Raw genomic sequence first — 27,714 nt, 5'->3', positions numbered from 1 at the left:
ATTTAAACTTACCTACATCTGAGTTACACTGGCTAGACAGAAATGGCTGAGATGATGGTGTCTGGGGGGATCTAGTGACTGGCCTTAAGTCAGAAATTATTTCCACCTGTCCCACTAGGGGCGGCCAATCCCCATGCAAGAGAAACGCCTCTACCTGCCTCCCCTGAGACCAGCTCTAGAAGCTGCGATTGATTTGTTGTATGTGTGGATTGGGGGAGGTGCCATTTCAGTGATAAATGAGGGAAGTTTGTGCCCCGTTTCCCCCCAAATGTGGGAGGACCTGTCACCCTCACTCTGGGATATCTGAAAGTCACAAGAGCCCAGCTCCCTCCCCTCTTTTTTTTTTTTTTTTTTTAATTTGAGAGAAGAGGGAAATGCAGTGTTTACATTTTCCAGTTCCTGAATTCCAGGGTAAAGGGGCCAGAGGCCAGCTGGAGCTTTGAAAGCTACCAGATCAGTGGCAAAAAGTCTACCAGCTTCCAAGCCTGGTCTGTGTTTAAGGAATTCTGCTTGTCAGCCATCATAAGGTCTGGGCTGAGGCATTAGGTTGACAGTGAAATGTGTAGGAAAAAACAAGTTTTGCTTGTACCTATAAGCAAAACTACTCAAGGAAGGCAGAGAATTAGAGTTGGTATTGTCAATGGGACCTTCCACTGCTCCCGGCTCAGCTCCACTCCTTTCATTTTTCTGGGGTACAGTTATCTGTGAGACAGACCCAGAGCCCGTGTGGTTGACAGCAGAGTGGGTAGGGGTTGTACCTCAAACCCTTCACCCTTGATGATGGAAGCACCAAATAGCCTCCCATCCTCTCGTGTATAAGGGACCTGACCGTAAGTTTGGCCACTCAGATAATGGCGTTTGTGGTAAATACCAGGCTCTGTCCTATGAGCCTTACGTTTAATTTATTTAATGACACATGGAGGAACTTAGGTAGAGAGTACTCGCCCTGGCCACATGGCTGGACATCCATGTTGGAGCCCAGACAGTCTGGCTCCATAACACACGCTGGTGCCCTCCATGACACTGACTATGGTAGGTAGATGTGCCGGCTGTATTTTGGCTGACTCATAAAAGAACACGGTGTCAGTAAAGAAATCAGGTTATCCCTTGGGCATTGAAAGTGCTCAGAATTGCAGAAGCGAGGCTATATGCTCACCACTGCGGAGACGGAGAGGATGCGGGAGGAGGGAGAGAGGCATCAAAAGCCTCCGTGGGCCCATGTGGGATCTGGGACGGGGGGGTGGGGGGAGCCGTTCCCTGAAGGAAACTGAGGCACTGAGCAGAGACCCAAAACTTTAACCAGTTGCTGGGAGCGCTGTCCACAAGATCATGTGTCTTATTCTGAACCAGCATAGAAAGTGAGACTTTCTTTGTCTCGTGGTCAACTTTTATCATCGGAATCACGTGTCTGTTTGCAAGGGGATAGAGTTAAGGATGAGCCGTGTTTCATGTCCAGCCCTGATACTATGTAGCCTATCTCCTTTATGGATTTATTCTGTCAAGATCATCAGTGTGTAAACCCTTAACGCTTTGGAATGGGAGAAGCAGGCCTGGAATAAATAAAGGCAAGCATTTTTTCCCCTTCTTTTTTGGCATAACGCAGTTGATGGATATAGCAGGGGATGGAGACACCATCCCCTTCCAGTAAAATTAAGATGGGCTTTAACCAATTCATTTCAACCATGAATAAGGATCTACTGCCTACCAGACACTAACGTGGAACAGTTAAGAGAAGTGCCCCCATCGTCTGGGCAGCAAACGAAGACACCTATTTCTGTCACCCTTCAGCCTCTGGAGCTGGGGAAATGCCTTTATTCCTGCGGTGTGGGTGTCTGTGTCACCACCCTCCCTGAGGTTCTGGCCGTTTCAGAGGGCTGCGTTAGTGGTTTGGCAGTGAGTCTCCATGTGAGTAGAAGTCTGGTCAGTGGGTTTGGTGATTGGAAAACCGGGGCTGCCGCCAGAACAGAGTGAGGAACGCATTCAGGCAACGTTAGCTCATGGGGAGACAAGGCAGTTGTCCTCATAAGCTGAATCCACGATTGGTTTAAAAAAAGTTTTTTCAGCCAGTTGAATGGAAAACCACTAAATGGAGGGGATGTTGACCCAGTTTGCTTCAAGTCAAATGAATCATTTGAAGACTGAGGAGCTGAAGGGTCAGTGTTTTTCAGAGCCCCCTCTCCACTTCCTTCATAGGATTCCTTGCATGTGATCAGTGAATCGCCCTCATGCTGGGATCTTCCCTCCGGATCAGCACTGAAAGTGGAGAGCACCTGAGATGTCCCAGGACACGTTGCCTGAGTTTAGCTTCTAGATGGTCACTTCTACTCCCATACTTTGCCACATCCCCTTGGCTCACCTGGTTGTGAGCAGAAGCGGGGGTTTGGGTGCCAGTAAAGAATGTTTGTTGCAGGATTTCTTGGTCTGGCTTTCTGCCTCCCAGTGGGTGGTTGGCTGCCTGCTTCTGTGTGGTGCTCAGCCTTCCTTCTGTGCAAGCCCGGCTCCCCTGGCCAACCCACTGGTGGAACAGAACAAGCAAGCATCCCTAGTCTTTGTAGAAATGAGATACACACTGCAGTTAACAAAAATATTCACAGTAATAGACCCAATGGATTCCTCATACTGCACCATCGAGACTCCCGTGTGACAGCAAGAGCCGTTTCTAACCTCACTCTTTGTCAGAACTAACCTTTCCCTGGGAATCACACGTGCTTCACGTGTCCACATTCAGGTATTTATTCAGCAAACTTGATCACGCACCTACCCCGGGGCCAGGCGCAATCCTAGGTACTTGGGGATGTCATGATGAATAAGACAGGGTTCTTTTCCTTAAGGCACTTGAACAATCTATCGAAAGAGCTGTTGGTCCAGTCTGACATTTTTCCAAAGTGGGTTTCATGGCATTCTAATGCTGGAAGATATTCAGCAAAAATAAACAAACAAAACTGAGGGCATTATGATGAAAAATGTCTGGGGAATGTGGAGATTAACTGTTCACAAAGCATTTATAGACACTGCTAAGCCCTGCAATAAAGAAAGCAGTGATTAGCATTTTATAAGGTTAAGCACAGAATGTCTTTTCACACAATACCTTATACCACCAGTGGAGTTACTGCTCCTTAGAATATAGTTTGGCAAACTACTCCCTTGCCCATAAGGAACGCAACGCTGAAGAATACCTCACCATTACGGAGGATAAGGGAAGAAGGGAATTTGAAAGTCTGTAAAACGGGGGCTTCTCATTAGCCTTCTGCTGAGGGCAGGGCAGGAAGTCTGATGTCCTAGTCACTTACCACTCCCTGAGAGAGTGAAAGAGCCATGGATTTGGCCCCGTTCATGTTGAGAAACATCCTTGCCAGCATTGACCTGCATGGTTCATTGAGGAAACTCATTTCTCATAGTCAGGTTGCCTACAGTAATGCAGTCCGTCTGGGATCATTGGACAAACTGAATCTGATTAACAGGTGCCCACGGTGACGCAGCAGTTCTGGGGAGTGATGGAGCTGTGGCTTGACTCCCCAACTAGACTGTATCCTTGACTGTCACCAAGTCTCCCCTTCACAAGGCATCCTTCGAATCCCTGGAGGCACTGAGTCCCAGGACTGTTCATCACCAGTTACCCTCTCTTCTCCACTCCTCCTTCCCCCACCCTGCACACCCGGAGGCTTGTCTCCAATCCCTTGTTATTTACCCTGGTGCCTGCCAGCTCGGGAATAGCCCAGTCACTGTGACCGAGATTTACACACCCTGAAGTGGTCTGAGCTGTTTACACTGGGGCTGTATTCCAAAGAGACAGCACGTGAGTTTGAGCTGCTCATCAACCCGCTGTTTGCTGCTTCTGGGAACTTCTTTGTTCCTGCCTTAGCTAAATATTGTTCTTGTTGTCATGCAACACGCTTCTCTCTTGGCCCTAGCATTGCCTGCCCCTTCTCTCTGCCCTGACTTGTTTCAGATTGGATAACTGCGGTGGCAATGGGTAAGGGAGAAGACCTGTTGTTCCCTTAAGGGGTACCTTGCCAGAGTAGACTCAAGTCATCCATGACCTCTGCAAAGATCCAGCCTTTACTTGCCATAATTCTGGAATTCACCTTTGATATAGATATCTTGGTATGGATGTGTCCAAGTTTGAATACACACGTACACAGAAGAGTGGAGATGTGGATGTGTGTTTGTATGAATATGTATATGCACGGGGTGTAGAGTATTATGGTTTAAAGGATGGGGCAGGGTTTGAGTCCTGGCTCTGTTGTTCGTGGCTGCTTTTCTCTGGCAAGTTACTTAACCTTTTTCATGTGGCCTTACCACCTTCCAACCTGTAGACTGAGGATTGTAGTGTATTATGGGTTTATTGCAGGTGTTAAATGAGAATCTACTTAAAGTAGATTAGTGAAACGCCTCGCAAAACAGGAGTGCTCAGGAAGTTACAGTCGTCTCCTTCTCTCCCTTCTACTGTACTTCCCACCAGCACACATTTCACAGGATATCGAGAGGAAACACTGGCGGCTCTGTGTGTAGTAGGGTGGGAGTTACAAGGTCCCCTTGAGGCCCTCTTTGCCTCAGTCCACAGTCCTATCCTCTTTCCCTGTGGCTCTGTCAGAAAAAAAATCCCCTGAAGATTCACCGTAAGTTTCTCTCTTTGAGCCTTGCTGCCTTCCCTTGGTTTTAGCATGCATCCACCTTACAACCTTAGAGGAAATGCCCTTCCGCACAGTGCCTTAGTTTCTCTGTGTTTGCACCAGGGCGAACGGTAGTTTCTTGCAGGGGCTGAGAGGTCAGTGTTTTTTGGAGCAGGTGATTCTGGATCCATAGTGTTGGTGTCCCAAACAGGAGATGCTCCCGGCCCCCTGTTGCGATTCGAAGGTGGAGCCAGGCAGGAAGCCTCCGGCAAAAAGAAGTTCCCCCTTCTCTTGTTCTAGCCCCCAGAGCTGGGGAGGTAGCTATAATGAAGGCTAGCCTGCCTGAAGCTGCTGCCAGCTTAGGGTTCCTTGAACAGGACATACCATCATAAACGCATCATCCTCACTCAACTTCCCTCCACATTCGACCAGTGCTGTTGGCCAGCTGGCTCTGGCAGGAGGAAAATCTGGCTTCTGCCGGGCATCAGTGACCCTGGATCTGAAGACAGTAACACTAACCTTGGAAGCTATTGGCAAGGAGGGAGATGTGGCCGACCAAGACTCCTGTGTAGCCTTGACGTGCTCCGATTCAGAAAGAAGGGTTTGAAAGTGTGGAAGATTGGGGGCAGGTGGGGTGGTTGGTAGAATTCTTGGATCCAGGGAAATCCAGATTGGATTTTTAGGGTAGAGCTTAAGTTTTATTGTTTTTAACTTGGCCATTCTGATGCTTCGGTTGATCTAATAATTTGCTGAATTTGATTGCCAAGTGCTTTTAGATGCATTATTAAATTTTTTTTTGTAGTAGCCAATTCTACTGAGAAAATAAGACCCAGTCAGCTCGCTCGTTTTCCAACAATGGAAGTAACCCAGAAGCAGCTGTCCTTCAAGGATTTCCAGCACCACAGTTGTTGAAGATAATGACAACTGGGGGCCCTTCCAAATGCCAGAGTTTAGGTTTTGTTCCCTTTGGCTATGGATGTCGACTTTCTATTTCTAGAAGAGAAGCAGCAGGAGGTGAGGTATGTCCTATTTAAATGGGTGTCTGAAGAGGGAGTATTAGGAAAAAGAGACGAAGAAATCTGGGAGCAAGGCGAGGAATTCAGAATGCCATGATTTAAACATGAGCCTACTGCTGAAAAATGCCATGTATGTGTGGGCCTCAGGAGAAGACATTATTACTCACCCCCTTCACTCCCTTCACCATCTGTGTCTCAGCCAAAGACGTGATGGCTCTTTATTCTGCAGAGAATATTGGTAATGTCTTGACAAATCTGTACTTTTTCTTTCAAAGCCCTTTCTGCTCATCGCCTTCTTCCACCGCAATGACGTCGACAACACCATTGGCCTACACCTCTCCGCTTGAAGCTTTGGGGGAAGGTGTCTTGTCTGCAATTGTCCAGCAGCGTAAAAGAGGGACAGATTTCAGGATTAAAATTTGGGTGGTCTGTTTCCCAAACGTGTCCATTTCGTCACTGCCGAATTTTTAATCTGCAAAGTCAGGGGAGTGAACTCTCTAGAATGAAGCTAGTGTGTTGGAAGGAATCTGTTTCTAGGCTCCGGCTCTAGAAAGAGGTGGGTTCTGATCTTCCTTCTTTCACCTGAAAACTGTGCCGCCCGGGGCAGTTTATTTACCCTGTCTGTTCCTCAGTTTCCTCATCTGTCAAGCGAAGAAAATAATACTTACTTTGAGGGGTGGCTCTGAGGATTCAGCGAGCTGGTGTGGGCATGCCCTGCGGGTATCGGGGCCCAGGGTGCAGAGGAGGGAATGAAGAACCACAGCGGAGAACAGTGTGCTTAATAAAGGGTGGGTAGGGACAGCTCGTGACACTGACTTTTACCTCCCCGTCCCTCCCCATTGTGTGCATGCCTAAAAACCAGATTTCTACAGAATCCCTGAGAAGTTTTCTCACTCCTGATACCCAGAGGCGGTGATGAAAACCTTGACTGCACAGCTGTCATTATCTCATTAACAAGAGGAGCTGTAAAAAGGGGCAGCCAGAGGTCACCGAGTTGGGGAACCCAGCCAGGCTGGGACCAAGGGTCTCTGGCTGACAGGTTGGTTCTCAAAGGCTTAGAAAGAGACAAGGAGTCCCCGAGGGCCCAGTCAGCATTGCGTAAGCATCACCTGTCCCCTGACTCACCATCCTGCCTGCCTGGGGTTTACCTGTCATGGATCCCGATCCCGCAAGCAGGAGGTCTGACCCTGGGGGAGTCAGGAAAGGCCTGTGCTGCCCGGACCTCAGCATGGGGAATGCAGATCGCATTTTTTAAAGTTTATTTATTTTTTGAAAGAGAGAGACAGAGCACGAGTGGGGGAGGGGCAGAGAGCGAGGGAAACACAGAATCTGAAGCAGGCTCCAGGTTCTGAGCTGTCAGCACAGAGCCCGACGTGGGGCCTGAACCCACGAGACATGAGATCATGATCTGAGCCGCAGTCAGACGCTTAACTGACTGAGCCCCCCAGGCACCCCCGAGTTATGCGTCTTTTTTCCCCCTTCTGGTCTCGGAAGGTTTACGGAATGCAGGACGGTAAAGGCTCAGTAGAAATTTTAGTTACATGTGGTTACACGGGAGGACCTGGAGGTTTCGGGGGACAGAAAGGAGGGCTCTAGCATCAAGGAGGAGTGAGCACCTGACAAAAGTGCCTTTCTTTGCCACCTTCTGGGGTGGTCTCCACCAGGGCCTTTCATCTGACAACTGATGTTTCCATCTCGCAAGGAACAGGCTGACCCTTGTTTTCATGGAGAATCCTCTGGGTTTTTTCAGATGGACCTTAACGGCCATCAGTTTCAAGTTATTTCCTTAAAATGTCGTGTTGAGAACACAGTACTCGAAGGCTACGGGGACACAGTCCCCCGCCATCCTGTGGAGGTTAGCACCTGCTGTTTGAGGGATTATGGGCTCTCCATCTTGTCAGCAGGAGGGAGAGATCAGAGCTGGACAGCCTTCAAGCAGACTGTCAGGCTGCCGAGGGACCCTGCAAAATAACGATGGTGACAATGACATCAGCCAGCTTTCTTTCATTGATTCATTCATTCGACCTCCATGTATATGAAAGCTGAACTTGGGCCAGCTGGTCAGCATTGTCCTCATTGCCTTGGCATTCCCACTGATAGAGCAGGACTGAGAGCTCGAGTGCCTTCCATTTTCCACAGTGAGTTCTGGAAGAACCAAAGCTGGACCAAAACAATGGACTCTCTACTCTGGATAGGAGCTGCTAGGATGGCTTATGCCTCTAAACATGGCAGCTGTGAGGACAGAGCTTATGATAGCAAAGTACTTTGCAACTCTCTTGCTTTTATTTGCCCTGATTTAAAACAGAGGGGAGCAGGGGCACCTGGGTGGCTCAGTCAGTTGAGCATCCAACTCTTGATTTCAGCTCAGGTCATGATCCCAGGGTCATGGGATTGGGCCTCATGTCAGGCTCCACACAGAGCATGGAGCCTGCTTAAGATTCTGGGGCACCTGGGGGGCTCAGTCGGTTAAGTGTCAGACTCTTGGTTTTGGCTCAGGTCATGAGCTCACAGTATGTGAGTTCGAGCCCCACATGGGTCTTGCTGCTGTTAGCCTGTTGCCTTCTTTGGATTCCCTGTCCTGCTCTCTCTCTGCCCCTTTAATTAAAAAAAAAAATTTTTTTTAATGTTTATTCATTTTTTGAAAGACAAAGAGAGACAGAGTGTGAGGGGGGGAGGGGCAGAGAGAGGAAGACACAGAATCCGAAGCAGGCTCCAGGCTCTGAGCTGTCAGCACAGAGCCTGATGTGGGGCTCGAACTCACGAACCGCGAGATCATGACCTGAGCCGAAGTCGGACACTTAACTGACTGAGCCACTCAGGCGCCCCATCTGCCCCTTTAATTTTGATGAAAAAATTAAAAAAGAGGGGAGAGGGCACCTGCACACATGAGATAATTGTGCAGCAATTTAAAACCACTTTTGGAGACTCTTAAGTGTCAAGAGAAGACATCCATGATTGAAGTAAAGAAAAAGAAACAGTGGTTTCTAACCAGAAACGTTATATATGTCACCAGTTTCCAGAAGACTATGTGTACACACGTATCAGTATCTGTATGTGTATATATATGTCCGTGGGAATAAGACAACTTGAAGCTTGCTGTCTATCCAGACAGCAAAATATTAAAGATATTCCTCAATATTTTTCCTTCCTTTATGATTTTATTGTTGAAGCTTTCATAAGGAATCTTTGATATTAAAATGTGTAGTGTTTCATAAAAAAAAAAAAAAAAAAAGAGAGAACCGTAAATATTTTACCCAGTGGAAGAGCTCGGCATGAACAAGTGTGAGTGGCACGCAGAACTCTCGGAGCTCGATTTCGTCATGGACGTGTGTTCTCAGTGCCTTGGTTTATCCCAGGCGAGTTCTTTGTGCTTTATTTGTGCTTCCTTCCTGGGAAGCGCTGACGGGATAAGGAGCATTTGCAGCTTATATAAGGTTTTGTTCTTAAATGTGGACGGCAGAGTAAAATTTGCTCACCTTCCGTAGCTGCTCATGCTGGGGGCGGTCCTGGCCCGTTGCCCCCTGAGCAGTGGGTTTTTCATCCCCTCCCTAGGCCCACACGTCTGTATCAGCCTCCTGTCCCCCCAGAATTAATTGCCCAGAAAAGCTTTGGCATTTCTCTTTACTTCTTCTCCTACCTAGCTCTTTTCCTCCTTTTCCTCGCTGGTAAAGTGAAGAAGTGAGGCTACATCATTTTAACTTAAAAGAAAAACCTACTTCCCTGGGTCACGTTGAAGATTAAATTGCATGAACAATATAAAAGCACTTTAGGTAAACACATGCTGACATGCTTTAGTATTCACACGTACATCCAGTAACTTCTGCTATTGGAGAGGTTTCTCTCAATCCTACTTTCTGGAACTGGCCTCTAGCACCATATTGAAATTCCCTGAAATCTACACAGCAAAAGCCAAATGACCAATATGCCTTTTCTGCAAATGTAATTCTAAGAAATGGAGGGAGGAAAAGTCCAGGAGATTGCTTTTGTCTGCTTACCGCGTTTTAAAATCTCTTCAGCTGGTCAACTTTAATTATTTCTTACAGAATATTTCACTTATCTATTTATTTCTTACACATATATTTTGAGGGCACCTTCTCGTCTCTGTTAAAGCTGGGGAGAAAGAAGGGTGATGGATTTGCCAGACCAGAGGGAACAGGTCGAGTCACAAAACCATTAAAACCATTGCCTCCTCTGGCACTTACACGGATTTCTGAGTTTTTGGTTTTGTTTTGTTTTTTAAGATTTATTTACTTATGTATGTATGTATGTATGTATGTATGTATGTATGTATGTATTTATTTATTTATTTATTTATTTATTTATTGAGTAATTGCTATACCCCAGGTGGGGGCTCGAACTCACAACCCCGAGATCAAGAGTCACCTGTTTCACTGGCTGATCCAGCCAGGTGCCCCTCTACCTGTGGTTGTATTTAACATCCTCCCCCCCCCCCGCCCCAGCAACCCTGTGATTCCCATAGATTTGGTACTAATGTCCCTTCATGACCATCCATTTGTTCTCAGAGCATCCTGAAGTTTCCTTACCACAGTTAGTGATCATGTGTCTGTGAGGTCATTTGCTCTTAGTCTCCTCTTCTACAAAACAGTGACTTCTGTAAGGCTGGAAGGGTGTCTGTTTTTCTCTCCATCATATCCCAGCACCCAGCCTCCTACAGGACACAAGCAGACACTTGGTAAATACTTGTGCAATGAAAGAATGAATTTGTCAGTTCACCCGTATTCTTGGCACTGTGTTCAGTGGGGAAACTGAGGGACGGGGTGGTTAAACCTTTATTTATTTATTTATTTTTTTTCTGAGAAGACGCAGCATGTTAGTTCTGTTAGTATGTTACCGCGGTAACAAATTACCACAGACTTACTAGTAACTTAGAACAGCACACCTTTATTTCTTCCAGTTCTGGCGGTCAGGAGTTTGAAACGAGTTTCCTGAGGCTACAGTCGAGGTGTCGGCCTGCCTGCATTCCTTCAGGAGGCTCCAGGGGAGGGTCTGTTCCTGTGCCTTGTCCAGCTTCCAGAAGCTGCCTGTGTTCCTTGGCTCGTCGTCCCTTCCTCCATCTTCAGAGCACGTCAGTCCAGTCTCTGCTTCTGTTGTCACATCTTTCTGAGCATCCTGCCTCCCTCTTACGAGGGTCCTTGCAATGACGCTGGGTCCACCTGGACAATCCAGCATACTCTTCCCATCTCAAGATCCTTAAATTAGTTATATCTACAAAATCCCTTTTGCCTTGTAAGGCAACATTTTCATAGTTTTGGGGGGTTAGGATGTGGACATCTTTGGGAGGGCCATTATTCTGTTTGCCACCCACAGAATCCTCGAAAAGGAGCAAGTTGGCGGACCTGGCAGACAGAATAGCTTCCCGGGATCATTCCCTTTGGTTAAGATGATACGGCGCCTGGGACGTTACCTATGAAGTTAATATGATGGGCTTGGGAGGGCAGAGGTGGACTTGCTCATTGAAGTTAAAAGAAATGTCAATGAAGGCATTTTAGGGAATTAATTTCTGGGTAAAAAGGAGGCCAGAATATTCCATGGCTGGGCCAGAGGTGTTGCCTGCTGCTTAGGGGGAAATGGACGTCACTCTCTGTTGGAGTAGAGCCGACCTCACTTGGCCTTCTTAAGTTTAAAGGCTTGTAAAAGTTGCAAATTACTTTTATCCTGCCATTGCCCTCCCAGGAGTTACTCGTGCTTATAAATTCTTAGAAAAGCCTGAAGGATGTAGGGCTTACCCTAAGGTGAACAGAGGGAGGGCTAAGACACGAGCCACACCCCACAGGCATATTTGCTGTTCCCGGGGTTCAGATTGTGCACGGCTGGACAAGGTGGGGGCTGGACCCAAGGCAGGCAGCCTGGACCCACTGTCCCAGGCACTTCTCTACAGATGGAAAGTGCCTTAGTTCCAATAGCAAATTATTGTAGCTCCAAGCTGGACCTACTGGATGGAAATACTGGACTATTGAAGAGAGGTAGCTCGGGCGTTAAGGCGGATTCATTCAATAAGCATTTATTGAGCGCCTTTTGTGTGCCAGACCCTTCCCTAGCAGCCGTGAACAAGTTAGATGTGGCTCCTACCAGCTTATGGTCATGTAAGGGATGCAGACAATAGGCAAGTAAATGGAAATGCAGAAAATGAGTATAAGTTGTGGTAAGGGCTAGACAAGGGAACACTTAGTAGAGATTATCATGGAGGGGGCGGGTGGAGCTATGCACTTCGGGGGGAGAAGTCAGTGAGAACCTCTCTGAGCAGGTGTCATTTATCATAAGGCCTAAAAGGGTGAAACAGAGGCAGTGGGAAAAGCAAACGTGAAGGCCCGGAGGTGGACAAGAGCTTGGTGGTTTTGAGAAACTTCTAGAAGGTGGGAGACCATGGCCAAGAAAACGTTTGGAGGGGTAGGGAGTGGTGGGTTCTCAAAGGCCTGTGGGCCATGACGGAGCATTTGGGCTTTGTTCCAAACGCAGTGGGAGCCAACATGAACATTTTAAGTAAGGAACTGGTATGCTATATAGTAAAACCTTAGACTGTGAGTGTTGTGCAAAACAAGCAAGCATTTCTAATAAATTTTAGCTTGAGAAACGAGCCATGTCTTGCAATATGAGTAGTATGTGATGCCGAATGTCACATGATCACAGCTGAGCCAATGGCTCTTCTGTCTCTTCTCTCGCTGTGGGATGGTGGGCGATCATCTCCCGTGCTTGGATGCTCGGTCTCAGGCCGTGGTGTTTGGCAGAAATCAGGGATTTTTCAGAACATTGGAAGGTGCCCACAGCCGGTACTGGTGTATTTTTTGTCACTTCGAAGCACCCGTGGACAGTCCTTTGCTTTTCCATACAAGAGTAAGCTCAGGAATGCTTTGCCTCTTTCTAGGTCTGGCTGCCTGCAGATAGAGACCCGTTCCTCTGCTGCCTTATTGCCAGTTACATTAAATATGGCGTATGACAAGAGTTTATTAATACTGTACCGTAGTCAACATCGGTTAGTGATAGTGGAAGTCGTCCCACACAACAACCCTCCTTTCTTGTCTCCCTCACACCAGCCAGGAAGGTTTTCAAAGGCAAGTGCAGGTTAATTTGTTTATTTTTCTCCATATCTTGTCCATACTGGGCACCTGCAGGTAGCAGCCGTGCTGCATGCCTTTTCGTGGCTGAGTAATATTCCACGGTCTGAGTACCATTGTATCCTGCACCACATTTTATTTACTGACTGATCTCCTGATGGACACTTGGGTTGTTTCCCCCTTTTGACTCCGAGGAATAATGCTGCAATGAACATTGGCCTACACGCATCTGTTTTGGGTCTCTGTTTTTGATTTTTTGGGAAGATAGGTGGGAGTAGAATCGCTGGGCCTCAGTGATATTTCGATGTTTGCCTTTGAAGGAACCGCCACCCTGGTTTCCACTGCACCCGCCTTACCTTCCCACCAGCAGCACACGAGGGTTCCAGTCCCTCCACATCTTTGCCACCTCTTATTTTTCTTTTCTGTAGCCACCTGGTACTGTGAGCTGGTATCTCTTCATGGTTTTATTTTGCATTTCCTCAGTGACTTGTGATGTCACCCATCTTCCTGTGAGCTTATTGGCCATTTGTTTATCTTCTTTGGAGAAATACGTCTTCATGCTACTTGCCTGTTTGTCTTTCTGAGGTGGCGTCGTAGGAGTTCTTTATGTATTTTTGATACGAAGCCCTTATCAAATCTTTCATTTGCAAATCTTTTCCCCCATTTTGTAAGCTGCCTTTTTACTTTCTTGACATGTCCTTTGTTGCACAAAATTTATTAATTGTGATAAAGCCCCGTCTATCTGTTTTTTCTCTGTTGTTCACGTTTAAGGGTCGTATTTAAGGACTCGTTGCCAAATACGATGGAGATTTACCTTTGTGTTTTCTCCTGCTCTTTCTCATTTTTAACCATTATGTTCTCATCTGCATTTTCTTTTATTTAAGTTATTTTTTTAATGTTTATTTATTTTTGAGAGAGAGCGAGCAAGCAGGGGAGGGGCAGAGAGAGGGGGAGACAGAGAATCCGAAGCAGGCTTTAGGCACCAAGCTGTCAGCACATAGCCTGACGTGGGGCTCGAACCCACAAACCGTGAGATCACGACCTGAGCCGAAGTTGGACACTTCACTGACTGAGCCACCCAGGCGCCTCTTGTCTACACTTTAGAAGTCATTCACTTCATCCAGCCAACATCAGAAACATGGGGAGCCAAGTATCTATCCCAGTGTCTGTCCTGGAGGGGCCCGTAAAGTAGTGGGGGAAACAAAACCTCACTAGTGAGTGACATTACAGTAATCTCTACCAATCACTCCCAAATGCCATCCTGAGGACCTTTGCTGGCTGGCCAAAGTTTGTGGGGGGAAAATTAGAAAATTTTTCAAAAAGCTAAATTTATTCCATGTCAGGAACCATCTCTTATTATGCAAGTGGTTCCTTGCTATGATGCTAGAATGTTCTTATGACCTGAGGCTGACAGGAGATGGTGATAGTTTCTCTAGATGGTTCTACCTGGCAGGTTAAGGATGATCAACTCAGCGTCAGGCTTCCAAATTTAGGAGGGGAAAACAGAAAACTAAACTGTGAAATTCGAGAGGTTAGAAGCCACCACAGATCCTAGTGTTGGTTTATGTGGGCCTGCAAAGCATGTTGGGGGATCCTTGCCCAGGGTTTTCAGGGACGACTTCACAGAGAAGCCAGATTCGCTTTCTCCCTCAAATATCTGACCTATTTCTTCTTCAGTCATCGTCTTTGTGCAAAATTTTTAGAAACTGAGAGTGGATGAGAAAAAAGAGCCAATCAAAACTCAGTCTGTTTTTTAGGCTGGGTTCCTCTGGGCAGCCTCCAACCGAGTCCTCTTATAGATTTTACCAGATGGTTTTTCTTTTTCATTTACTTAAGGTATGTTTTAAAAAAGAAAGAAAGACAGAAGTTCTACCCAGAAATACTTCTCTCTCTCTCTCTCTCTCTCTCTCTCTCTCTCTCTCTCTCTCATGGGAAAGAACGCTCAGTTGTATTTGGGGACTGAATGAAGTTTTGCCAATGAGTTCACCCTGGTAAAACATTGAAATTCTCCCAGACATACTAATTAAGATACTTTTTGTCTTTTTTGTTGGTGTTAGCTTTGAAGATACGATAAAAATGGCATGCTGCAAAATCGAGGAGCCAAGTTTGGAGGAAATGACATGGTCTCTGCTTGGCAATTAGCCTTGAACTTGAATGGCCTCGTCTAGAGAGTAGTCTCCAAACTTTTTTGATGGCCCAAATGTCTGGGCTATGCTATACAGGTGTTCAGTTGAGTGGTTCCTCCTGGAGTTGTGCAGTGTACAACCTATGTAGCTGTAAGCAGTAGCCGGATGCACCCCAGCAAAAATAGAAATGAGCATAGACACTCAAGAAATGTATACTTGTTTATATTATTTTTGTGTATTCGCACAGATTATATATTGATAAAACATCAGTTCTTAGCTTTTTTTTTTTTTTTCAAGAAATAAAAATGAATAATACTTCTAACACAATTTCATCTGTGCCCCGGTGGATGGTTTTGAACACCCTTCAGGTCAGGCCACCCCACTTTGGAGACACTGGCCTAGGAAGAATCCCCACGGCCTTCTCTATTGTTCAGGCAGGATGATGCATTTATTTTATTTATTTATTTTTTTAACGTTTATTTATCTTTGAGACAGAGAGAGACAGAGCATGAACGGGGGAGGGGCAGAGAGAGAGGGAGACACAGGATCGGAAACAGGCTCCAGGCTCTGAGCCATCAGCCCAGAGCCCGACGCGGGGCTCGAACTCCCGGATCATGAGATAGTGACCTGAGCCGAAGTCGGACGCTCAACCGACTGAGCCACCCAGGCGCCCCAGGATGATGCCTTTATAGGGCAAGGTTGCATCGTCCCAGTAGAGCCCTCATGGGTCTTACCCCTGTGCTCAGCTGCCGGTTTCCATTTCAGAGTACACGGTCATTAATGAGGCCTGCCCGGGAGCCGAGTGGAATATCATGTGTCGGGAGTGCTGTGAATACGATCAGATCGAATGCGTCTGCCCTGGAAAGAAGGAGGTAGTGGGCTACACCATCCCTTGCTGCAGGAACGAGGAGAATGAGTGCGACTCCTGCCTCATTCACCCAGGTGAGCATGGAATGCGAGACCTCAGGCTGCCTTCGGCTTTCCTGAGGTCATGAATGGGAAGAGGCTTAACATCCTGGCCGACAGATACCAGGAGGCTGTGATGCCGCGACGTGAAAAGTGGCATGATTCTGCCCTGTTCTAACTTCAGGCCAGGGAAGTGGAGGAATTAGAACCCTCTTCACCGTTAACATGGGAAAGCTGTGAATTCATCCGCTTTTTCGGTCATTTAATGAAAGACTCAGCAGCTCCTATGGACCATAGCAGATACTGGGAATACAATGATGTTTTTTTAAAAAAAGACATAATTCCCTGCATTCCCAGAGCTTGTAGCCTGGCGGGGGCGATGGACGAGTAAACAGGCAGCTACAGTACACAGCGTGGGGAGTGCCGTGATAGAGAAGCACCAGGTACCATGGGAGCGGGGATGGCGACGGAGGGTGGCTGTGGAGCTTACTGGAGGAGGTGATAGGTGTGCCGAAGGTGGAAGCAGCAAACTGAACGGGGTGGAGGGGGTGTGGTAGAGAGCTCAAGCCGTAGCCGAGAGCATGTGCTAAGTCCCTGTGGCAAGAGAAAGCATGGGGTTTGGGAATTGCATGTTCCTGGTCTGGCCAAAGGAAGCTGTGTGTGTGTTGGGGGGGGGGGGGGGGTGAGAAACATGAAGAGTGATAAACAGACAAAGAGAAAAGATTCTAAGAGAGCTATCTGAGGGTCCAACCCTCATAGGCTTTGCACGTTGTGCTTTGACTTTAGGCTATATCCTGAAGAAATTTTAGCAACATTGGAGATCTTTGAGTAAAGACGTGAAACACGATTTTCTCTTTGGCTGAGGTATGGAGAAGGATTAGAGGAAGGGCAGGCCAGGAGGCGGGGGGGGGGGGGGGGGGCGGGATGTGTAACGGAGACCTTAATGAATGCCGAAGCCTTGCAGATGGAGAGAGGTGGCGGGATTTCAGAGCAATGCAAGGGAGTGGAATTGACAACAGTTTGGGATTGGCTGGATGGGGAAGGGAAGGGAAAAGCAGAAGTCAAGGATGATGCTCTGGCTCTGAGCTGGACATTTAGGAGGGGGTCCCAGTAATATAAGAGCATCTGAAGGTGAGACGGGACCTTCCCAGGCCACCGTGTACTTTTCTTTGCCTTCTTCCGAGCCACCGTATCCCCACCACTGAGGGGACAGTGATTGTCGTTTTTCACTGCAGTGCCTGTCTGCCCAGAGGCCCGTGAACACCCTGAGCCTCAGACTGAAGATGTTTCCAGTGTGATTAGCAAGCCACCGAACAATTTCTAGGCGCTTTCCTGTCTGCTCCCTGGCACGTCTGGCTTTTCCCAGGGGTGTCTTACCTTTTCCCTCGTAGGCCAGATCAAAAGGAAGATGTAGAGAGTTTCCAACACGCTTTCCTCGGGCTGAAGACCGAAAGGATGTCAAAAGTGCGTTTGGGGAATTTCTCTCGTTTCTGCTTTTCCCCCCTCTTTGACAAACACCCAGAATGACGCACGTAACTACCAGGAAGTTTCTTTTGTGGGAAGCTATAGAAGTGGAAAGAAAATGGGGCTCAAGTAAACAAGTGATATTTCTAAACTGTCTTCCTTCTTAGAAGAGAGCAATGCTGAGTTTGGAAATTCGAGTGACCTCGGTATAGCCTTTGTCCATTTGATCTAGAAAAGAAACCAACTGCCCCAATTTTCTGATGGTTAGTGTGGTTTGGAGGGAAATACTTGAGTAATGCTTTCGGATTTTCTAAGGAAATTTTGGGAACGAAACCAGGGTCTCTCAACCCGGGATCCTTGGTAGTGGTATCAGTCTTTGAATGATTTTCAGTATTTCCAAAAGCCTGGTGGTCACTGTTGGGGTGAGGGCGGGGCTTTGATTTTATGATAAGTAAGAGAACTTCATAAGTGGTGCTGTGTGCTTCCTGCTACATTGTACAGACGGCAGTCAACACCTGTCTCAGCTGTACCAACCTCTTCCTGTTATGTCACACAAGAGGCACCCGGTGTCGCCCCCTTGAGGAATGCTAGGAATGATCTTTGGACCTAAGCGGTGACCAGCTGGTTGTTCCTGAAAGGGCAGGTTACATAAAGGCTTGTTTTCTTTTTCTCATGTTCAGAATAGTGAGTTGATGCCCTAGCAGTTCCTACTGGTGATCAAAGAACCGTGTGCATGGTGTGTGTCAGTGTGAAATTATGAATTTAGGTGCTTTTACTCATGTGGCTTAATCCATTTCAGTCATGATTCATTTTCATGCATACATCCCCCTATCTCAGGACACTGGGGGGCCCCCCTCCGTGTCCATCTGTGTTCTTCGACATGACCACTCTAGTGTTTGAGATCTTACTTGATTTCAGGCTCTTCTTGTGTATTTTCTGCCCCAGATCTGGAATCAGCCATTCCTCCAAGGAATTCTGGGCTGACGCCATAATCTGGGCTCCAAACATGTTCCTTGTTCCTGGACTGTCCTTGCTGTACAAGGCTATCATTTATTTATTTAAAGTGGATGGGGCTAGGAAATACGTATTTTTAAACAGAGAAAACAGGAGTTTATGCTGGTAGTCAAGTTCAAATGTAATATTCCGAGGTGGTTTAATTAACTTTGCTAATTTTATATTTGCGTGTCTTTTCTGTCATGGTGAAGACACTGTTTCCTAATGGTATTTACCTAATCATTTATTGCTTTATCTTATAGCATAATATCATTGTACAAAATAGCAATAGCACTATTTTTTTTTTTTTTTGCGGTAACACTATTAATACTAACAAGGCCACTGATTATTACGGTTTTTATTGACCTTAGGCTACATCCCCCTAAATATAGTCGTTCTTTCGTCTGTGGTGTTATACCACGTACTTGATATATAGGCAGGTTTGTTTCCATCTGTGTTCTGTATTTGACAACAATATACACATTCGTATATACATTTATATATCTTTCCCCTGGCACAAAAGACAGCCTACGATAAACACCGCTAACTACCTTGCTTTTTGTTTTCCTCTTAACAATATATGCTGGAGATCACTGACTGACCGGATGGATAAAGCCATTTTTTTTCCATTTCTTTTTATAGTTGCATGTAACTGCATTGTGTGGACTCCTATAATTTACGAGTATTTGGGTTGTTTCCAGCCTTTTGCTATTATAAATAATACTACAGCGAAGAGCCTTAGACATACATCACTTAGTATTTTGCAGTGTTCTTTGGGGTAGGTTCCTGGAAGAGAGGTTGCTGAGTCAAAGAGAGGTGCCTATGTCATGTTGCCGGCCTTTGTATCGTCCCCCGTGTACTTGGCATTCTCAGCAGCCGGGTATGAGGGTGCTGTTTTCCCAAAGCCTTGCGACACAAATCGTTGTGGATTTTTGCCAGTCTCAAAGGTGAGAGATGGGATCGCAGCACAGTTTTAGAATCTCTATTCTTTTCCTCATTATGGTAGACAACCATCTCCTCTGGTGGCAGTGGTTACAGGCAGGTCCACACCCAGGCACGTGGTGGTGGGGATGTCAGTAGTGATGTCCCACGGTGTCCCGCAGCACTCGGGCCCTCCCTGGATCGAGTGTGCCGTGTATTTTCGTGTGGCTTGAGGCTAGGTAGCTCTGAACTCAGTCCTCTGGCTTTTCTGGCAATGCTGTGAGCTACTTAGTGTCTTTGCGTCATAGCCTTGCTCATCTTGATCACCTGGCTGTTTTTTGTGGCTTGCACCCAAAGGCCTTGAAGTTACTGTGCCCAGAGAGAGAGTTGGCGGGGTGGTTAGGGGCAGACTCGGAGTCCGTTTGCCTCCTCAGTGGCAGAGTGGATAGGGAACCAACGCAGGGAAGGTGCCACATGGGTGAAGATGGCCTTTGGAAAGCATGGTGACTCCCCTGGGACCCGGTTGTGGGCCACATGACCCACTGGGATTTGATGAATCATATCAGCAGCTCTTCTTCTCTGGTAGGAGGAAGCAGTAGGACAGGGAAGCCGCATCAGGGTGGCGTGCAAAGAGAGGACTGCAAGTGCACACTACGGGCAGATGAAAACCCAGTTTCAGCCCAGATCACAGAGGTGTGCTATCAGCTCAAGGAAACGCTGGTCGTCTCAAATGGTTGAGAAACCTGGATTAGCAGTTCATCTCTCCATCCACCCACCCATCCCTCCGTCCATCCGTCCATCGCGTCCACTTATTCATTCATTCAAATAGTACTTATTGAGGGGCGCCTGGGTGGCGCAGTCGGTTAAGCGTCCGACTTCAGCCAGGTCACGATCTCGCGGTCCGTGAGTTCGAGCCCCGCGTCGGGCTCTGGGCTGATGGCTCGGAGCCTGGAGCCTGTTTCCAATTCTGTGTCTCCCTCTCTCTCTGCCCCTCCCCCGTTCATGCTCTGTCTCTCTCTGTCCCAAAATAAATAAAAAAAATGTTGAAAAAAAAAATTTTATAAAACAAATAGTACTTATTGAACACCTGCTATGTTCCAGATATCACATTAAGTGCTGGGAATATATTGTTGAACAAGATGCAGTTCCTGACGTCAGCCTGCCGTAGGCAAACAGACAGGCAGTTAAACATTGAGCAGGTTCTGTGCAGTGGTAGGAGAAGCCACGTGCAGGTATGGGAGTGCAGAGTAAGAATTATAGTTCATATTTGGGGGGTAGGTACTATGTGCCGAGTCCTTTATATGTATGTGTTCATTTAAGTTTTAAAATAACCCTTAGGGGCAGGTACAGTTTTTACCCCCTGTTTTACAGATGATAACATGAGGGCACGGAGAGCTTCAGCAGTTTGCTCAGGGAAACACAGCCGGAGAACTTAGCTCTCCATTTTGATAAGTGGGATCGAATTATCTCTATCTTTCATCACTGCCCCCCTCCCCTCAGGAGACTGTGTTTTAAAAATGACCCTTAACTGGGAACTGCTCAACCTTCTGCTGTGGCCTGCTGGTGGGGGCAGTGCGACACGTTCTGGGGTGAGCCCCTTATTAGGCGTTAAGGTTGTTTCTCCGGCATACTTGGGTTATGGAAGTATATGGTATAGAAGACTATTTAACAGAACAGGAAGATACTATCTATTATTAACTGAAAAAGTAAGTTACAAAAACAGAATGTACAGTCTATGACACAAGCTTAATTTTAAGAAAATGTGTTTTTGTATATACACAGAGAGGGTGTGTTACCAACCGTTGTTCCTGGGTGATGGACCGTTAGGTGTCTTTAATTTAATTCTCTTTGCCTGTCTGAATTTTCTAAATATTCCACAATATGGACATAATACTTTTAGAAAGAGAAATAAATATGCTACGTTGATAGATTCTAGCTTTTACTAGAAGTAGGTTTATGTTACTTCAAAATGTCAGCCACTAACTTGGAAGGTGGTTCAGAACCCCCCCCCCCCCCCCACCACTCCTCGCTGTGGATTCCGGTGACTCTGGCATTTTCCTAGGAATGAGTATCTTTTCCCAAGGGCTCAGGCACCTTTCTAGGCCTAGAGGCCTTCATCTGAGATGGGACCCTGAGAAGGTACGGTGTGTCTCTCATGCTGTCCATTAGAACCCGTAAGTGCTTTTTTTTTTTAAATTTTTTTAAAATTTTTTTTTTTTTTTTCAACGTTTTTTTTATTTATTTTTGGGACAGAGAGAGACAGAGCATGAACGGGGGAGGGGCAGAGAGAGAGGGAGACACAGAATCGGAAACAGGCTCCAGGCTCCGAGCCGTCGGCCCAGAGCCCGACGCGGGGCTCGAACTCACGGACCGCGAGATCGTGACCTGGCTGAAGTCGGACGCTTAACCGACTGCGCCACCCAGGCGCCCCTTAAATTTTTTTAAACATTTATTCATTTTTCAGAGAGAGAGAGGGAGACAGAGTGCAAGCGGGGGAGGGGCAGAGAGAGAGGGAGGCACAGAATCTGAAGCGGACTCCAGGCTCTGAGCTGTCGGCGCAGAGCCCGACGCGGGGCTCGAACTCACGAACTGTGAGATCGTGACCTGAGCCACCCAGGCGCCCCAGAACCCATAAGTGCCTAATCTAACATCCTTCTGCTGGGGAATTTTCCAGGCTGTACCATCTTTGAAAACTGCAAGGCCTGCCGGAACGGCTCGTGGGGGGGCACGCTCGACGACTTCTACGTGAAGGGCATCTACTGCGCAGAGTGCCGGGCGGGCTGGTACGGAGGAGACTGCATGCGTGAGTAGACCCCGACTCGGCCCCCTCCCTGTGCATGCTGTGTTCACGTGGCAGCTTGCAACACACTAAGGTTTGTCTGTTGGAATCTGAGTTCTGGAAAGCTGCGGCCAGAGGGCTTTCTAGGTAAGACTATAACAAAAAAAAACAAAGGCGTGTTTCCATCTGCTGGGTGTGGATGGTGGACATCTGTTTAGAATTGCCGACCAGGGGTTTATATGTGCTCTTAAATCTTCTCCTTTCTCCTAAATGAAGCCAAGACATTCTGCACCCAGCACGCCTCGTGTCTGTTAACACAGAAGCAGTTGTGTGTTAGCAGTGGTCAGCAACCGGTGAATGAGTCTTCAACCATGCTGAGTTCTGTAGTGCATTTTAAATATCAAGTTCTATTGGTGAATTTCTTGAATCCTGAGTTAAATTCCTGGCACCCACATCAAATTGTCGGCATGCCGCTTCTCCCAGGAAAGGGATTCTTTCTGGGTTTGACTTTGTCTCTAAGAATTACTTAATCTTTATTAGGGTTCCCCTCTGAGTTTCAATAAGCCCTTCAAAACGGAGTGGAAATCTAACCTCTCAGTTTAAAATTCCCCTCCGCAGTGCCCTGACAGTGACTGTCCCTCTGAGAGTCTGGAGCCACAGACTGTTATCTTGTTAAGCCTCTGTTACATGCTCCCTATTTGTGTTTTGTTTTTAGATGTTTATTTTTGAGAGAGAGGGAACCAGAGTGTGAGTGGGGGAGGGGCAGAGAGAGAGGGAGACACAGAGTCTGAAGCAGGCTCCAGGCTCTGAGCTGTCAGGGGCTCAACTCACAAACTGCAAGATCATGACCTGAACTGAAGTCGGACGCCCAACCGACTGAGCCACCCGGGCGCCCCGACATGCTCCCTATTTGAGTCAGAAACAGGATGAGTTGACAGTCCGAGCGAATTTACTCTTATGAATGATAGTCCCAGTTTGCAGAGATGAGTATAGAGTATTGTTGATTTTTTTGCCTGACCCCACCTGCAGCAAAATGCCATGAGTTTCGAGAGTCTAAGGCAAAGGATTTGCTGTGTGGTCTGCAGCTGAGGGACTCCGCTCTATCTGGAGGACAATTGGTGTATTAGAATTTTCGGATGAACCTGGATGTTAAATTATCCAGAATACAGATAAATTTATTTTATGTATTTATTTTTAAATGTTTTTTTTTTATTTTGAGAGAGAGAGAGAGAGAGAGAGAGAGCATGAGCAGGGGAGGGGCAGAGAGAGAGGGAGACAGAGAATCTGAAGCAGACTCTGCACTATCACTGCAAAGCCCGACGTGGGTGGGGCTCGAACTCAAGAAACCTGAGATCAGGACCTTAACCAAAGTCAGAGGCTCAACCAACTGAGCCACTGGGGCACCCCCAGAATACAGATACTTTAAAAAAATTTTTTTTCAACATTTTTTATTTATTTTTGGGACAGAGAGAGACAGAGCATGAACGGGGGAGGGGCAGAGAGAGAGGGAGACACAGAATCGGAAACAGGCTCCAGGCTCCGAGCCATCAGCCCAGAGCCTGACGCGGGGCTCGAACTCACGGACCGCGAGATCGTGACCTGGCTGAAGTCGGACGCTTAACCGACTGCGCCACCCAGGCGCCCCATACAGATACTTTTAAAAGTGCTGGGTTTTGGTTGCAGATTTAAAAACTTCACTGTCATTTTAGGTGGGTTCTAGGTGGATTAGCTGTGGGATTTAACCCTGGTCTGCCTTTGGCCGCTGTTCTCTGAGGGTGGTGTAGCATAAAGGTCAAGACTACAAGCTCTGGAATGACGCAGACCTGTAATTTTGCCAGTCACTAGCACCGTTGCCTTTGCCAAGTCGCTTAACCTTGCTAAGTTCAGTTTCTTTTTCTTTACAGTGGGAGTAATGCTACCTCCTAGGGTTAGTTCAAGAATTCATAATGCATATGAAGCACTTAATGCTTTGTCTGGCACATAGTAAAAGCTCAACAAATACATAAATACATCATTATTATTCTATATGCTCCTTAATTGCCAAGCTGGTAGGTGGCCCAGAAATAAAAACTACTTTCAATAAAAGGGTTTAAAAAAATTTTTTTTAATGTTTATTTATTTCTGAGACAGAGAGAGACAGAGCATGAGTGGGGGAGGGGCAGAGAGAGAGGGAGACACAGAATCTGAAGCAGGTTCCAGGCTCTGAGCTGTCAGGACAGAGCCCGGCTCGGGGCTCGAACTCACAAACCGTGAGATCATGACCTAAGCCGGAGTTGGACACTCAACCGACTGAGCCACCCAGGCGCCCTCAATAAAAGTTCAAGAAAGAAGAGATATAATGTACATGGTTAGATTTCACATTGACCTTTGGGGTAATGAGATAACTTTGGGGTTTTCTCCCCTTTGGATATGGGAAGTTGCTCTTTTTCTTTGTGAGTGAATAGAGAAGTGGTATGAGATGGGGTGGAGCCATCTGCCAGAGTCGGCTCACATATGACCTTAGAGGCAGGGAAAGTAGGTAAAGAGTTTAGATGTTTTTATATTTTATTTTATTTTATTATTTTATTTTATTATTTTATTTTTATTTTATTTTTAATTTATTTCATTTTAGTTATTTTATTTAAAAACTTTTTTAATGTGTATTTATTTGTGAGAGAGGCAGAGACAGGATGCAAGTGGGTTAGGGGCAGAGAGAGAGGGAGACACAGAATCTGAAGCAGGCTCCAGACTCCGAGCTGTCAGCACAGAGCCTGACGCGGGGCTCAAGCTCACGAGCTGTGAGATCATGACCTGAGCTGAAATGGGTCGCTCAACTGACTGAGCCACCCAGGCGCCCCTTTAACTTGATTTTATTTTAGACAGTACACCCAAGTGGGGGAAAGGAGCAGAGGGAGAGAGAGAGAATCTTAAGCAGGCTCCACACTCAGTGTGGAGCTTGACATGGTACTTAGTCCCACCATCTTGGAATCATGACCTGAGGTGAATTAAGAGTTGGATGCTCAACTGACTGAGTCGCCCAGGTGCCCCAAGAGTTTAGATGTTATCGTAAGAGCAATGGGAAGCCAAGAAAAATCTGTGAACTAGGTATGGCTAAGTGCTCTGAGAACATAGATAAAAGAACAATTAATCCCAGGGAGTCAGGGACAGGGGAGGTAATGGTTGAGCTATGCCTTTGTTCACCTGTGGGTAAAACAGGAAGGTGCCTAGGTCTGTGTGATTCTAGACCCCTTGTTCTTTTTTTTTATTTTAATTTTTTTAATGTTTATTTATTTTTGAGAGAGAGAAAGAGACAGAGCGTGAGTAGGAGAGGGGCAGAGGGAGGGAGACACAGGATCTGAAGCAGGCTCCAGGCTCTGAGCTGTCAGCACAGAGCCTGTTGTGGGGCTTGAACCCTTGAACTAAGAGATCATGACCTGACCCGAAGTCGGATGCTTAACTGACTGAGCCACGCAGGTGCCCCTAGGCCCCTTTTTCTTTTTTTTTTTTTTAAGTTTATTTATTTTAGAGAGAGAAAGAGAGAGAGAGAGAGATTGAGCACGAGTGGGGGAGGGACAGAGAGAGAGACAGAGACAGAGAGAGAGATAATCCCAAGCAGGCTCTGCACTGTCAGCATACAGCCTGATGCCGGGCTTGATCTCTCAAACCGTGAGATCATGACCTGAACTGAAATCAAGAGTTGGATGCTTAACCGACTGAGCCCCCCAAGTGCCCCTAGACCCCTCATCCCTAAGCACAGTGCTATCCTACCTCTGCTGGCAAGGCCCCATCGGACAGCTCTGTTTCCGCCGAGAAGTGGGAAGTGAAATCCTGCCGACAGCAGAGTGCACGTGAGTCTGTGACTGGGCAGGACCGAAGGTTTGGGACAGTGGCAGGAGAACTAAGGAAAGGCACCAGCTCGTGGCAAAGTAAAGCTTGTCCAAGCAGACTAAGGACCCCGCTGTAGCTGGATCCCCTGTGTAGGTGGTACAGTCCACACGGTTGGGCAGTGCTCGGGCGGCAGGGCAGCAGAGGGGAATAAAACCAGTCATCTGGCGGGTCCACGCGTTGGCTAAGACATGATGGTCCAGATTGGGGACCACATGAAACCGGAAAGAGGCTGGAGAAAGGGCAGTGACCAGAGGTGTCAGTGAGGTGGAAAAGCAGGTACAGTGGCAATAGAGTAGTGGAACGTGTAGGAGGGAGGGGTACTGTGATCATAGAGCAGAATTTCCAAGTGGAAGCTTCCAGGAGTAGTGGTGATAAGGTGTTCATCTATATTAGTCATTTGTGTGTGTGTGTGTGTGTGTGTGTGTGTGTGTGTGTAACAAACCATCTCAAAAGCACAAACGTTTATTTTCCTTTGTCATGCGTCTGTGGGTTGGCTGAGGTTCAACTGATTTCAGCGGGGTTGGCCTGGGTTGCGCTCCGGCTTCAGGGCTCAGCCCCAAAGGAGCAGCAGCTACTTGGGACGTACTCTGCTCAGGGTGGGTTGCAAAAACACTAGAGGCCGCGCCAAACACACAGGCACATTTAAGGCCTCTGCTCCCATCACATCCACTAACTTCCCCAAAAAAGTCACACGGCCAAGCCCCCGATCAGTCAAGTAGGGAAGTGTATACCATCCCAAGGAGGAGGGGGTACAATTATTTCCTAAATGGTTCTCCAGTCCCTCTGTATAAATAAGTGAGTTGTTTAGGGACAGGACAGGGAAAGAGAAGAATATTTGGATACAGGAGAGTGCTAAAGCAAGTAGTAATAAGACAGAAGGAGAGCAAAGAAATCCTGTGCGTGAGCCTTTCCTAATAACACCTATTGGTTGAGTCTTGGCTTTAGCCTCAGTATAAAAGTTGGCTGTATATGGAATCTGACTGGTTGGATAGTGAGAGTGCCCATGTGTAGGATCAAGGGTTTCTTGAGGATAGCAGATAACAGGGCAACTGGTCATGAACCCTAGGAAAGAGAGCGGAGAGCATCATTCATTAATCTACCCATCCATTCAAAAAAGATTTCTTTTTAATGTTTATTTATTTATTTTTGAGAGAGAGAGAGAGAGCGAGAGAGCGTGAGCAGAGCAGAGCAGAGAAGGGACAGAGAGAGAGGGAGACACGGAATCGGAAGCAGGCTCCAGGCTCTGAGCTGTCAGCCCAGAGCCCAACGCAGGGTTTGAACTCACAAAACCCGAGATCATAAGCTGAGTCGAAGTTGGACGCTCAACCGACTGAGCCACCCAGGCACCCCCCAAAATATTTCTTTAAAAAAATTTTTTTTTATTACATTTATTTATTTTTGAAAGAGCGAGACAGAGCGTGAGCAGGGGAGGGGCAGAGAGAGAAGGAGACACAGAATCCGAAGCAGGCCCCAGGCTCTGAGCAAGCATTCAGCACAGAGCCTGACGCAGGGCTCAGACCCATGAACCATGAGATCATGACCTGAGCCGAAGCCAGACACTCAACCGACTGAGCCACCCAGGCGCCCCCTAAAAATATTTCTTAAATAGATGCTCCTAGGTCCTGGGCATACAATGGCAAGACAGATGTGGTCCCTGTAATTTTGGATCTTGCAATATAGAGAGGAGAGACCAAAAAAAAAAAAAAAAATTAGAATGTGGTCAGCGCTACGAAACAAACAGAATAATGGCCAGATTCCTATCTCATTCTGTGTTGGTTCGGTTATGCTTGTTCAATTTCATTATGCTTGTTCTGAAAGCCTCTTTTCGCACATTGTATGTTGTTTGATCACAGTCATAAGCATTTATGAAGCATTTCTTATGGGTCGGTCACCAGGGAGAACAATGAGCCCTCAATGAGTTTACAATCCAACTTATGGAAACAGGGCTTGACTGTG

The 27,714-nt window shown here is 47.0% G+C and overlaps 1 protein-coding gene across 1 annotated transcript in view; it reads left to right on the top strand.

Moving 5' to 3' along the window:
* Window positions 1-27,714, top strand: part of PAMR1 (peptidase domain containing associated with muscle regeneration 1) — a 160,680-nt gene that overhangs the window by 89,263 nt on the left and 43,703 nt on the right. The window contains 2 exon segments of the mRNA XM_058688638.1: window positions 15,594-15,770; window positions 21,787-21,915. Of these exon segments, the coding sequence (XP_058544621.1) occupies window positions 15,641-15,770; window positions 21,787-21,915 (259 nt within the window). The 5' untranslated portion in view covers window positions 15,594-15,640.

This window comes from Neofelis nebulosa, chromosome 10 (genome assembly GCF_028018385.1).
Source record: "Neofelis nebulosa isolate mNeoNeb1 chromosome 10, mNeoNeb1.pri, whole genome shotgun sequence".
Taxonomy (NCBI): Eukaryota; Metazoa; Chordata; class Mammalia; order Carnivora; family Felidae; genus Neofelis; species Neofelis nebulosa.
This window is presented reverse-complemented; position numbering and strand designations above follow the sequence as displayed.